Source organism: Pan paniscus, chromosome 9 (genome assembly GCF_029289425.2).
Source record: "Pan paniscus chromosome 9, NHGRI_mPanPan1-v2.0_pri, whole genome shotgun sequence".
In the NCBI taxonomy this organism is placed as follows: Eukaryota; Metazoa; Chordata; class Mammalia; order Primates; family Hominidae; genus Pan; species Pan paniscus.
In genome coordinates this window covers 33,829,599-33,843,809 of record NC_073258.2, presented here as the reverse complement: position 1 = coordinate 33,843,809, position 14,211 = coordinate 33,829,599, and the positions used below count along the sequence as shown (strand labels likewise).

General features: G+C 32.1%; 1 protein-coding gene across 6 annotated transcripts in view; it reads right to left on the bottom strand.

Annotated features, from left to right (window-relative positions):
• The window catches only part of ELP4 (elongator acetyltransferase complex subunit 4), a 274,679-nt gene that overhangs the window by 150,902 nt on the left and 109,566 nt on the right, over window positions 1-14,211 (bottom strand). For all 6 annotated transcript variants that reach the window (XM_003830413.6, XM_008955877.5, XM_034932357.3 and 3 more), the window contains exons 6-7: window positions 6,247-6,331; window positions 926-1,114 (exon numbers count right to left, since the gene is read on the bottom strand). In XM_003830413.6, the coding sequence (XP_003830461.1) occupies window positions 926-1,114; window positions 6,247-6,331 (274 nt within the window). The remainder of the gene's footprint in view (window positions 1-925; window positions 1,115-6,246; window positions 6,332-14,211) is intronic.

The following is a 14,211-nucleotide window of genomic DNA, read 5'->3' as shown; positions in this document are numbered from 1 at the left end:
ACAGGTGTAAGGCACTGCATCTAGCTAAATTCACTTTTCATTTGTCACACTTTTCAGTCATATTTGCTATATATGCTGTATATAATGAATGTAACTAAATGTCATTTTAATAAATTTGCTATTTGCAGGTAGGGTCTGGGTATGTTGGAACAGAGATACTAAGATTACATAACTTTATAATAAAGATGCAATATTCATTTAACATTTATTGAATATCTAGGAAAAGCCTAGGTACTGTGTTAAGAATTTTAAAACCACGTTTAATATTATGTTATTACCATAAAGCCTATAAAGAAAAGTATAAATATCAGGCCCTCCCTCTATGGAGACTACAATGTATTAGATATATAAGATTATATGAAATCACATGCTTGAGGCAGACAATATGTACTTAACTATACTAATGTTAACATATACTTTACATTAGAATATTAATTAAAGAAACTAAAAGCTGTTTCAGAACATGAACTAAAACTGTAGAAAAAATTCAAATGCAAATACATTGATTCATTAGTAAAAGAAAAAACTATAAAATGTTTGGAAGAAAACACAAGAGAAAAAGACTGTCAAGATTGGAGGTGTGAGGGAGGTAAACCACTAACCATTAAAAAATTTATAAATTAAACTTCATCAATATTGAAAACTTTAGCTCTTCAAAAGACACTGTTAAGAAAATAGAAAAAGTAAGTCATAGGAGGAAAATTATTACCAAGTTGTAGCTAAAATATCAAGGAACTTTACAAATTGATAATGAGACTATCAATAAAAAATGGACAAAAGACAGACAAAAGAAGACATGCAAATGGCCAGAAAGCACATGAAAAGATGGTCAACATCATTAGTTATCGTGGAAATGCAAACTAAAACCACAATGTCATACTATATTACTATGAATTATGAAAAAGTAGTTCTGGAAAGTTCTTACCTGGATCAGATGTGTTGGCATTGTGATGATGCAGGCTGAAAGAGAGGTTCTCAGAAGACCACGGAGAACATAGAGGAACTTGGTAAGGCTGTGACTGTTGCCACCATTTTCTGCACAGCAGATATCGTCTCCCCATAAAGGTGAGCCAAGATTCTGAATTCCTATTCTTAAAATGTTTCTCTGTTTTTTCTAAAAGAAAGTGGGAAAAAAGCAAACATATGAAGTTTTGTTAATCAATAGAATACCACTTTTATCTGTCAGTTCTTATCTTTACAACATCAGGGAGACAATGTCAATAGATGTGTTAAAAATTTTTATGTACTATTAGTACATAAAGCAGTATAAATGAAACCGTTTAGATTACAAGATTATAAAAAATAACTTTAACTTTTGAAAAATCTGAAGAGTATCATAAGCCTTAAGCTTTAAATTGTATCTAAATTTTAACAGCAACAACTCTAAGAATTATATTTAATGCACTTAAAATATTTAATAAAACAGATAATAATGATGAAATCTAAACTAGAATGCTTGCAAATCCCTTCTCAGTATTAGAAAATTCTGTCTTTCAGTAAACTATAAATTGTTCAATATTTCTTATTTAATTTTATCCTACCTACTGCCTGATCTTTTCTTTGAAAAAAGCTTAAAGATACATGACTTTTTGTTTTTATATTTTACATTTGCCTCTGGTTTTTCTTCTTGAAGCTGCTCTTAAAATAATAATTTAAGTTCAACACTCTTCGTAAAATTTAACAGGTGAACATTTAGAACCTGAGCCTACTGACAGTAAGGTCACAATAAGTGACTGTATTTCTTGGGAAAAGAACATTTAAAAACAATTAAACTGTGAATACATCACTGTGAATAAACATTTAACAACAGATGTGTTTATAATAAATTCTACTGTTTGGGTTATTCTAACTAAATAAATGTTTTGTAAATACTTTCCTTAGAAATTCAGCAAAATTTCTGGGCAAAAGAAGAAGGCGTTAACAAAATCTGGCATGTGCAAATAATTGAGAATTCATTATTAGAATTGATGGGAAAAGTAAGTTTGCTCTTAAAGCCATAATTTGGAATGTGTGCTACTTTACAAGTGATTTCTGATGAAACAAATTCCTAAAATGTATCACTTGCTATTGCTATAAAATACCACTGATAAAATTTATTAACCAACTAGTTATTGCCCAACACAATATATCTATTTCCCTGATATTACAAACGAAAACTGAATTTGTGTATTCCTTTTTCAAGCAGAATTTATTGACCATGGAAAGGAAGAAAAATGAATACAACACTGAAATGTCAGAAGATTAAAGCCTAAAGGAACATAAGCTAGTAAATGAATAAGAGAGAATTACAGTCGGGACTATGTAACTAAGAAGATGTATGATTCTGGACAAAACACACACTTTACTTAGGACTTTGTTTTCTCTTTCTTTCTTTCTTTCTTTCTTTCTTTCTTTCTTTCTTTCTTTCTTTCTTTCTTTCTCTCTCTCTCTCTCTCTCTCTCTCTCTCTTTCTTTCTTTCTTTCTTTCTTTCTTTCTTTCTTTCTTTCTTTCTCTCTTTCTTTTTTTTTTGAGACAGTGTCTTTCTCTGTTAGCCAGATGCAGTGCAGTGGCCTTACTATAGCTTATGGTAGTCTCGAACTCCTGGGCTCAAAATGATCTTCCCACCTCTGCCTCCAGAGTAGCTGGGACTACGTGCATGTGCCACCAGATCTAGCTAATTTTTCTTTTATTGTTTTTGTAGAGACAGGGTCTTGCTATGTTGCCTAGGCTGACCTTGAACTGCTGGACTAAAGCAATCCTCCTGCCTCAGCCTCTCAAAGTATTTGGATTACAGGTGTTAGATACTGCATCCAGCCAGTTTTATTCATTTTAAATTAAAAGGAGAGGCCAGGCGCTGTGGTTCACACCTGTAATCCCAGCACATTTGGAAGCTGAGGAGGGTAGATCGCCTAAGGTCAAGAGTTTGAGACCAGCCTGGCCAACGTAGTGAAACCCTGTCTCTACTAAAAATACAAACATTAGCTGGGTGTGGTGGAGCGCACCTGTAGTCCCAGCAATTTGGGAGGCTGAGGCAGGAGAATTGCTTGAACCTGGGAGGCGGAGGTTGCAGGGAGCTGAGATTGCCCCACCTCACTCCAGCCTGGGTGACAGAGTGAGACTCCATTAAAAAAAAAAAATGAAAAGGAGAGAAGATAACATTGTTGCTCTATAATTCAATACAATTGAAGGGATATAATGGCCTGGATAAGACTATAAGAATGAAATTACAAAAAAAAAAAAAAAAAAAAAGGATTTTAGAATAAGCACGTTAGAAAAAAACTTCCTGACTCTAAGGACCTAAAACATGATTGTACTATGTAGGCAGCTGGTTCAATTTTTTAAATGATTGTGTTAAAGTTATGATAGACAACCACCTAAGACACCCTATGTTATCATCCTCAATGGTCCACAAAAATTGTTTTCTTTTTATTTCTGCATTACTTGAATGAAATGAAGTAATGAGATGTACCAGGGCTTAGGTTAGAAGTATAGATACATTTCTGGTGAATTAGTGTAAGATATCTGTAAAATATGATGGGTTATTCTTTTTTTTTATTATTTAAAACCTCAGAATTTAAGTAAAATGGCAAGAATTTAAAGTTCATTTTGCTATCTCTAAATTTGTTATCTCATGATAACAAACATGTTAGATTCCCAACAGAAAGAGCATTCTGGAAAAAGGGAGAGAAACATACAAAAAAAAAAAAAAAATCTAGATAGTACAATGAAACACGAAGGTAAAAGGAGAGCAGGATAATATTGTTTTCTCTGTTAACATTTCAGAAACTAAAGATCAACAGTATTTTAACCCACTGTCCCATTATCTATTATTGTATTAAAAAGTACTTGACAAAAGTTTATAACAAAAATGCTGTTAGGTATGAAATTAGGAGAACTACAGAGGTTTAATGACTCTTGACAGATACACTGATATATGTATATCAAGTGAATGAAAATATTAAGCCAAAAAATGAATGAGAGATAAGATATTTAAGTGAGGTGGGTACCCAGCACAACAGATATAATTGAACATAATACTTCACTTATATTATAAAAAATATAATGGTAATTGCAAAAACAAAGGCTGAATTATAAATCTCTTGTGTCCTTTAGGATATATAATTCCTTTGCTATGCCATATAATAATGGGGCATACTGTGTGGCATAAGATTAAAAAAAAGAACCTTGTTAGCTGTACAATAAATAGTTTTATTCCTACGAGAACATCCAAAATATTTAATCTGGTATTCTAAGTAAAATCCATGTTCAAATTTCATTTTTATCGTATATTTCTAAGATATTTAAAAATAACAACTTAAATGAAATTATGACCTCAATTTGTAAATGTCTGCACTCTAATTATTTTTACAGATGAGCTACACTACTTTACTTACTACCAAGGCTAATTATAAGGTAGTATACAATATTCTGTTCCTTAGAGTCTATTTCTATATGTTGTCTCAAATTAGTTGTTTATTTGAAAACATGTTAAAAAAAAGATAAAAATTTTCTTTAAAAACGTAACATTTATTTCAATGTCAGAACATTATTTTTGACTTAGGAATAATATTTTTTGAAGTAGTGCCTTATAGGCGTATTTCTGTGGCTTCTAGAACTCATCTAAAGTTTCTGAGACAGATATATATACTAAGTAATTTAGCAAACAGTACAATTAATTTAAAGATAAGAAAATTCATTATATTTTAGTTGCAATAAAATTGTAAGTGTATTTCTATAATAACGTATTGGTATATTTTAATTTAAAAAGTTTTGGTATTCACCATAGGAATGTCTACCTGAACCCTGTTTAATCTTTATAAAAGTCATTAATTATAGAATCTCTGGTTCAGAAAGCCAAACCAGCTCCAGTTTGGCGTCTATCAATTTTTGTGAAAAAAAAATTGTTTTTTGAAAATAGCATTTTCATAGTTGAATAAACAACTAAGAAAACAAATGTTTTACTCTATTCCTATACTAGCTTACTTATTAAGGATTCTTAAGGTATATCTCTGTGTGTGTGTGTATTCCTTTTGCTATTACCTTTGCTTTTGGGATGCTATAAAATTTCTTACTCTCAGAAGATGTGTCATCATCCTGCAAGAAGAGCAGCTCTGCACACTGTACCATTGGAACTGTTATGACATGCCTGTTTCCATAGTTACCACAGCAAGTGGGGGGAGGTGTCTGTCAGGGACCAATTTACCTCTCCAGACAAGCACTGGCACCAAAGGAAAGACACAGTACCCATAAATCTTAGGTAGGGCCAAAAATGGAGCAACACTGAGCAAAATAGAATTGTATTAAATACTAAAGGCTGTCACAAAAATTATGACATACATGAAAAGTCACCTATAAATAAATGACTGTACTTTATCATACACACATAAGTATTTTCAATCTGCAATTAAACTGGCAATCAAAACAAAATGAAAAATTATTTATTTTGCTATGGAAAACCTGTTAAATATAATAATAAAGTTTGCAAGAATATTTAAAAATCCATGAGTTGAGCACAAATGTAGCTGATAATGCCAAAAACAAGACTTTCAGCTTCTCTGTCTTCTTCAATAAAAATAATGGTGCTTTAGAAATACTTCTACTAAAATAATACAAATGTAATGCAAATCATTTAGTAGCAAAAGCAATTAAAATCACTGTGGAAGAATTTTGAAAGGCATGATATGTAGAAATAAAATCTTCCTCACTTTGTTTAAGCTAAACTAACCAGAACATCTTTATTAGTGGAAATTTGGAGGAAGTTTTAAAAATTAGAGCTACAGAGAAATCGTTGTTATAAAATATTTAATATGGCAAATAAAAATGTATTCTTAATTCAATAAAACAAAGTATAATACAATAAAATCTTAACATAATTCTTACTCATAAGGTAATTTGAAATTAAGGCCTGAATGTCAGAAAAAGGAACAATTTAAATAGAAAAGTACAAGCCTTGCAGATTTAAAAGTAATTCTCAAAATGCAGCTACTTAATCCCAAATGCTACAAATGCATATTTAAAAATGATGTTGATAAAGCATGTGTGTCTTATGTGCCTCCACTGAGAACTTAGCTGAAACTCTAAATACACAGTAACAGTCAAACTAAGGCTGCTTGTGCTCTGCTTATGTACATGTTCTGTGCTTGAAAACAGCTTGTTCACTGTTTATTATTCTAAAACTTCTGGGTTCCCGCCCCCCCCCCCCCCCAGGAGAATTTGAAAACAACATTATATAAATAATTATAAAAGACTTTGAAGCTATTTAATACCTGAGGATTGGATCCATCAAATCCTTCCTCATAAATGATGTTCTGGATAAACTGAAGCAGCTTTGTGTAGCCAGGGGTCAAAGAACTGTTGGTAAAAGAAGTGGTTCAAATACATAAATGGGTTATTACATAAGAAGTGCACAATCTATGATAAAACATTAAGTAAATAATTAAAAGGCATACATTTATTAGATTACTTAAGAATGTCAAAATAGTATTATATAATCCTAAAATATAAAGTCAATACATACAGGGAATAAGTTACAATGCCTTATTATAACTTGCTCAGTGTTCCTGACATCATGGGAAGATAAAAACCTGTGGAGACTAAGATAACTTAATTATGTCAGGCTTAGTTACCTCCAAGAAAATTAATGATTTAATGAAGCAACCTAAAAGATGAAGCCACTATAGATTTTCAGGAGTAATCATACATAATTAACACATAGTTAATGAACTGCTATGCCAAGTACACCTGAATCCATGTCCTGATCACCTGAGCTCATCTTCCATCAAAGTTAATTTTCTTAGAACAAACTTCTAAAATAATAATAATTTTAAAGCTTGATTTTTTAAGACACATGAAGAAAAGTGAGTATAATTTTCACTTCCTTTGTTAAAAGAAGACAATAAATGGATGAATTTAACAAGAAAACCAAATTTATTTCTCATATAAATACTAACATTAATGTTATTTTTTAAAAATATTTTACAAATGCTATGAAATATCTCAAAGAATCTTCAGTAAGCATGAGGAAAATCTGCTTTACATTATCTGAAGTTAAGATTCTGCATAATGGACAATCTGTGTGCTATTACTGAACATTAATGTCATGATAATGTCATGAGCATAGCAATCCCATAGACATTGAAGTGCCTAATGCTGTAAAAGCTGTGGGTGACCTTAAAATTATGCAAGTATTTGCTTTACTGTGATCCTAAGTAAGCAATCACATAGGCAGAAGAAATATCCTAAAGAAAGAATGAAATCTAATTTGAAGCATGAATGCAGCAGTAAAGAATATAAAATGTTAGGAAACATAGCAGACTGCTTAGTGTGCAAAATCAATGATAGGTGGTTCAGGAAACATAGAGGTACATCTCTGTAAACATGTAATTGAACAGCCACAATAAACCAAAAGTGTCTATCTTGCAAGAACAAAACAAACAAAAAGAATGCTGTTGTGTACAAAACAAATACAGCTACAGATAATGAAGAATTTGGTACTTTGGCTATTTCTCATACAGTTATTTCTCCATTTTCGGTGAAAATTCTGTAGATTACATAGACACTTTTTTTCATGAGTGTGGAAACGTGTGCAAAAATAATATTCTGTAAGGGCAATTTTGTGACTATTTCATATCTTAACACACATCTATCCCTGCTAGATCAACTTTTCAGAACATAGTGCAGTAGATTCAATTCTAATCTGGATCAATCTGCTTTGCACAAGTGGTAAAATCTGCAAGCTTTCAGATTATGAAATGAATTCCAGCCAACGATCTGATGAATGTCACTATGGGTTATAGGAGAGTGGATCAAAAATACAGTCAATGCATTCTAATCCACTAATAATAATTCTACCCCAAACCATTATTATTTCATATAATAATAATAGGGGATCATGCAATATTCATCTTTCTGTGTTGGGCTTATTTCATTTACCATAATGTCCTTCAGTTTCACCCATGTTGTCACAAATGACAAGATTTCTGTTTGAAGGTTAAAAGTTCATTGTGTGTGTGTACACCACATTTTCTTTATTCATTCATCCCTTGATGAACACTTATGTTGATTCCATATGTTGATTATTGTGAATAATGGTATAGTAAACATGGGAGTGTAAATATGTCTTCAACATACTGATTTTATTTCCTTTAGATATACAGTCATGCGCTGCATAGGGACGTTTTGGTCAATGATGGACCACGTATACAACAATTGCCCCATAAGATTATAATAGAATTGAAAAATTCCCATCATCTAGTGATGTTGTAGCCATATTACTCACCTGTTTATGGTGATGCTTGTGTAAACAAACTGTCCTAAAAAGTACAGCACATATAATTATGTATTGTACATAATAATAATAAATGATTATTTTACTGGCTTATGTATTTACTATACTATTTATTGTTGTATACTCCTTTTATTTATTGGGAAAAAAAAGCTAACAATAAGATAGACTCAGGTGACCAGATCCTTCAGGAGGTATTCCAGAAGAAGGCATTCTTATCACAAGAGATGACAACTATATGTGTGTTACTGTCCCTGAAGACCTTCCAGTGGGAAAAGATGTGGAGGGAGAAGACAGTGATATTGATAATCATGACCCCACACAAGCCTAGAGTAATGTGTGTGCTTGTGTCTTAGTTTTTAACAAAAAAATTTAAAAGTAAAATAATTAAAAATAGCATATAGAATAAGAATATAAAGAAACAATATTTTAGTAGAATTGTGTGAAGTGTGTTTTAAGCTGTTATTACAAGAGTCAAAAATGTTTTTAAAATGTAAAAGTTTATAAATTAAAAATGTTACAGAAGCTAAGGTGAATTTCTTACTGAAGAAAGGAAAATATTTTTAGTAAATTTAGTGTAGCGTAAGTGTACAGTGTTATAAAGTCTACAGTAGTATCCAGTAGTATGTTAGGCTTTCACATTCACTTACCACCCCTTTACTGACTCACCCAGAGCAACTTCCAGTCCTGTAAGCTCCATTCTTGGCAAGTGTCTTATACAGGTGTACCCCTTTTTATCTTTTAGACTATTATTTACTGAACCTTTTCTGTGTTTAGAAACACAAATACTTGTATTACAATTGCCTATTCCGTCCAGTAACATGCTGCACAAGTTTATAGGCTAGGCCCAAGAGACTACTATAGAGCCTAAGTATGTAGACTGTACCACGTAGATTTGTGTAATTACACTCAATGATGAAATTGTCCAATAATGTATTTCTCAGAGTATATTTCCATTCATAAGTGTCAAATGACTGAATGCTCAGAATTGGGGTTGTTGTATATGGTGGTTCTCTTTTGATTTTTAAAGGAACCTCTATACTGTTTTCTACAATGGCTGTTCTAATTTATATTTCCACCAACAGTATACAAGGGTTCCTTTTTGTCCATATCATCTCCAACACTTTTGTCTTTTTGATAACAGTCATTCTAACAGGTGTGAGGTGAAACCTCATTGTCTTTTTAATGTACATTTCCCTGATGATGAATAATGTTGAGCACTTTTTCATATATGTGTTGGCCATCTGTATGGCTTCTTTTGAGAAATGTCTATTTTGGTCCTTATCCAATTTTTTAATTGAGTTATTTGTTTTCACGCTATTGTGTTGTTTGAGTTCCTTAATATTTTGAATATGAACCCTTTTATTAGACATATGGTTTGCAAATATTTACCCCCATTCCATAGGTTATTTTTTTACTCTGTTGATTGTTACCATTTTTGCACAGAATAGGGGGGTTCTTTGATATGAGAATAAAAAGGAAGATGCAAAGCCAATACTTCTTAATTTCTTATTTAACCCTGACATAAACCAATTCAATCATCAACAATGCTTAAAATTTTATAAGTAATAAAATAAATTCCTCTAATTAGATTTCTAGAAAAATAGACTATTTGATAACAAAATAAAATGCAATAAATCAATACATTTGGGTATATCAATTGTGAATAATAATTTTCGAATATATGGGATTAAATCACTTAAAACTGAAATCATTTACATGATATTGATAATAAAATACTAAGTACTGTTAATCTCCATGTTTCTTTGCCAGCAATGTTTCTAGTAATATATATATATACATATATATATATTTGCTGAAAATAAATATCTTCTATTGTCATCTAAAATTTTGGTTTGTTACTAAAATACTTTACTTTTGAGGATGCTTACTCTTGTGTGTGTGTTTAGTAGTGTAGGCACTGATAAAACAGGAGTTGGCAAGAAGTAAACCCAGTTAAAAATATGATCCTGGCTTCTTTATTAATGTTTCCAAACATTCAACAAAGATTACGTTATCAAATTATTTAAAACATCCTTCAAAAGTGGCACATTTCTAATCATTTTGTGATCACATTATATGAATTTGTATACTATTTTGCCTGATTTTCATATATTTTCAACAACTTTTATATTATAATGATCTATTTTGAGATTCTACAATGTGCCTTTAAAACTATTAGCTATACAAAGAACATAAAGACAATTACTAGAACTTTACTTTTTACCTTTAAATTATCAAGCATTTAATATTTTCTTTAGTTAAAAAAGTAAAATTGTTCCATGTGCATTATTCATGCTTTTCTGCTAATATTATCATGTTGTTTAGTAAGAATTTATTTCTTTATACTAATATATAAACATGGATAAAAGGGGCCAAATGACACAAATGTAAACCTGTTTTCTGACGACCAAGTTTCATATTTTTTAGAGATGATAGAAAAAAAATGAAACTCATGCTTATCAATATTCTATCCCCATCTCTAATTTTCCTCAAGAGGTGTAAAGCACATTTGCATCAGATAATTTTAATTCCTATCAACAAACTGCATTGGTTTTGCTGTGAAAAGTAGTGTTGCCATTCAATCTTATTAAGAAAGAAAAAAATTAGCTGTAAAAAAAGAATCAGATGTAGCATTATACAAAAGAAGATGTAGTATTCTACAAAAGAAATCAAGTACAGGTAGATGATAAATAACAGATAAAAACTACAGTTTTGGAAACAATAAACAAAGGAACACTTAGCAAAAGTCCTCAAAGAAACACTTAAAAATCTTTTAATAATTAAGAAAAAAGAAAAAAAGTCACTTCAACTGAGGGGTTTAATACAAAAATATTTAAATATGAGTAAAGAACAATATACAACACTGCCACCACCAACAAAAAACCTTGGGTAACAGGAGACAATATTTTATCAGTGAAAAGGTTAAGTTACAAAAATAAGATCATGTACATGTGATTTTAAAATAACTTGTTGATAAGTGAAAAATCTATACATAGATAACAGGCTCTTAGGTTGATTTTCAATAAGACTACCTGATTTTAATTATATCAACTGATAAAGTGTTTGGTACATAGTAAATAATCAAAACACTTTTGTATCACAGTCACCACATTTGATGAATAGAATAACCTTGTGAGGTTAAGTATAGTCATTCTCCCCATTTTATGGTTGAGATTTTAAGACCATTCTGAGGCTAAATAATTTGCCCAAGGCTGTGCGACAATTAAGAGACACAAACGGCACTTAAAACTCAAACTTTCAAGAACTCAAATTACCTGCTCTTTTGGCTATACTAAGATAAAGCCCCACAGTGAGATCTAGATTCAATGAAAAGCCTGTGGTAATGTGGTCCAGAGGAGGTCTGAACATGGCTCCATTCAACATAGCCAAATGAAGCATTCAGGTGCATAGTTTTAGGAAGAGATTTCTCTTTTAGTTGCACTGATGGAGGCCTCCACCAAGGCCTTACTTACAATGTACTTGGTACACGATGTATAAAGAAAACTCAATACTGTGAAGTGTATGCTTACAAATATATAAACTAGATATGAGTATTGTGTAGTTGGAATGTAGGTTTAAGATCTGGGTTCTAGTTCTACCTGTGTCAACATGTACATGTGTGGTATGAGGTAAATTGATTAAATTTTCTGTTCTGGTCTTCGAAATTTTCTCATCTGTAAAGCCAGGGATTGCATTAGATAATCTATGTTGTCCATTCTGACTTTGAAATCATATGGTTCAAATATGATTTTTCTCATTAAAATCAGTCATTGCTTGGCTTTTAAAAATAAGAACTTCTGATATATTTAAATATTGATTTAACTACTTGATAGAAACATTTAGGACGAGAAGCTGTTATCACTCCCAATTAGGATTAATTTAAAGTGAAGATGAAGCATTTTTGACATTATTATGCAAATTAATGAGAAAGTATGATTTGTATTACCAAAATTCTATTTACACATATATTTTAGGTATTCATCTATGACAAATAGTGAGATACCCTTGTAAGCAGTAGGCAAAATACCAAGTGTCTCAACTAATTGTATAAAATAGTTTGCTGAGTTAAAGTTATACTAGCATATAATTTGCATGTGACTATAGAGACTGTGAAGTCTATTCACAAGTAATTTTCAAGTTAAAAATTTAATTACTGTTACCCTGAAAGCTGTCATTTACTGATTTTTCTCCTCTGATGATTTTCATCTAAGAATACTGAGTTTGATTATCTTCACCATGGATGTTCAACTAAGAACATATAAAGTGTAGGAATGTATTAAGGGCACCAAGAAGAACAATGACCAGCAGAAACCTCTGAGCCACAGCTAGGAAAATACTAAGAACTATGAGGATGCACAAATTACATGTATGGTCTAAGCAATCCATGTTCTGACAGGGATACTATTAAGAGGGGTTATGATCCTTCATGAAAAATAACTCAGCTTGACATCACTCTGACTTCCTTTAATTACTGATGTAAACAAGGTTTTAGACTATGTCTCCTACTACCCTTCACTGTTGCTATCATCTACCCAACTCTGGGTCATGACTCACCTTTCTAACACTCTGGCCTTTCAGTTTTTTGATCTCTCTTCCAACAATCTTATCTCCATTCTATTTAAGTTGATCATCCCCATGGTTGTTTTTTAGACCATGTAATTATCAATAACTGCCATACCTCTATAATCTCAATTTCATGCACACCCCTCTACATAACCACTACTTTCTTTCCACCTAGTACCCATATGCAATCATTTGACCCTGCTGAGATCTCTATATCATTGTCTACCACACCTTTCACTCATCTGCTTTGATAAGCTCTTTCAATTAATCAACCATCTCAATCCATGGTCAATCCTTATCCTCACTTCCTTGCTCTTCTCTTGCTTTGTTACACTTACTGCTATTCTTGTTAAACACAACTCTCTGTCTATTCCACACTTGCCTCAGTGTAGCTAAAAATGGCCAGAGAAACAGACTGGTATGACTTTAATTTCATGACCACAAACCTCAATAGGCCCTTAAGGCTATTCCCACTATACATATCCTCACTCTCGTAGATGACAATGTCATACTTTCTCTTTTTCTTTTTTTGTTGAAACCTCCAATATCTCTTCCTCCATCTTCATTATCAGTTTATAACCTTTCACTGAGCAAACAGAAACAGCCAGAAGGGACACCTAGCACACATTTTCTACCTGCTATGGTTTGAATGCTCATGTCCCCACAACACTTGTATGTTGAGCCCTAATATGCAACAGTATTAAAAGGTGAGAACTTGAGAACACATGGACACAAGAAGGAAAACAACACACACTGGGGCCTTTTGGAAGGTGAAGGGTGGGAAGAGGGAGAGGATCAGGAAAAATAACTAATGGGTACTAGGCATAATACCTGAGTAATGACATAATCTGTACAACAAACCCCCATGACACAAGTTTGCTTATGTAACAAACCTGCACTTACACCCCTGAATTTAAAAGTTAAAAAAAAAAACAATAAAAAACAGAGGTGAAAATTTTGGGAGGTGATTAGGTCACGAGGGTGGAGCACTCATAAATTAGATTAACACTGTCTTAAAAGAGGTCCATGGGAACCTGTATTCCTCTTCTGCCATGCCCGAGGTTACACAGAGAAGACACCTATCTATGAAGAAAGTGGGCCCTCACCAGAATCTGACTATGCTGGCACCCTTATCTTGGAACTTCACAGCCTCCAGAACCATAAGAAATACATTTCTGTTATTTATAAGCTGCCGTTTATGGTATTTTTGTTATAGTAGCCTGAACAGACTAAGACACCACATTCTCAGCAAGTGTAGCCAAATATATACTCTGTCTTCTCACAGGCTGCCATATATGAACTAACTAAACTCCTATACCAACCCAGTACCTCCACTTGTGCACGGGCCTCATACCATAAAATATCACTTGGGCAATTCTCT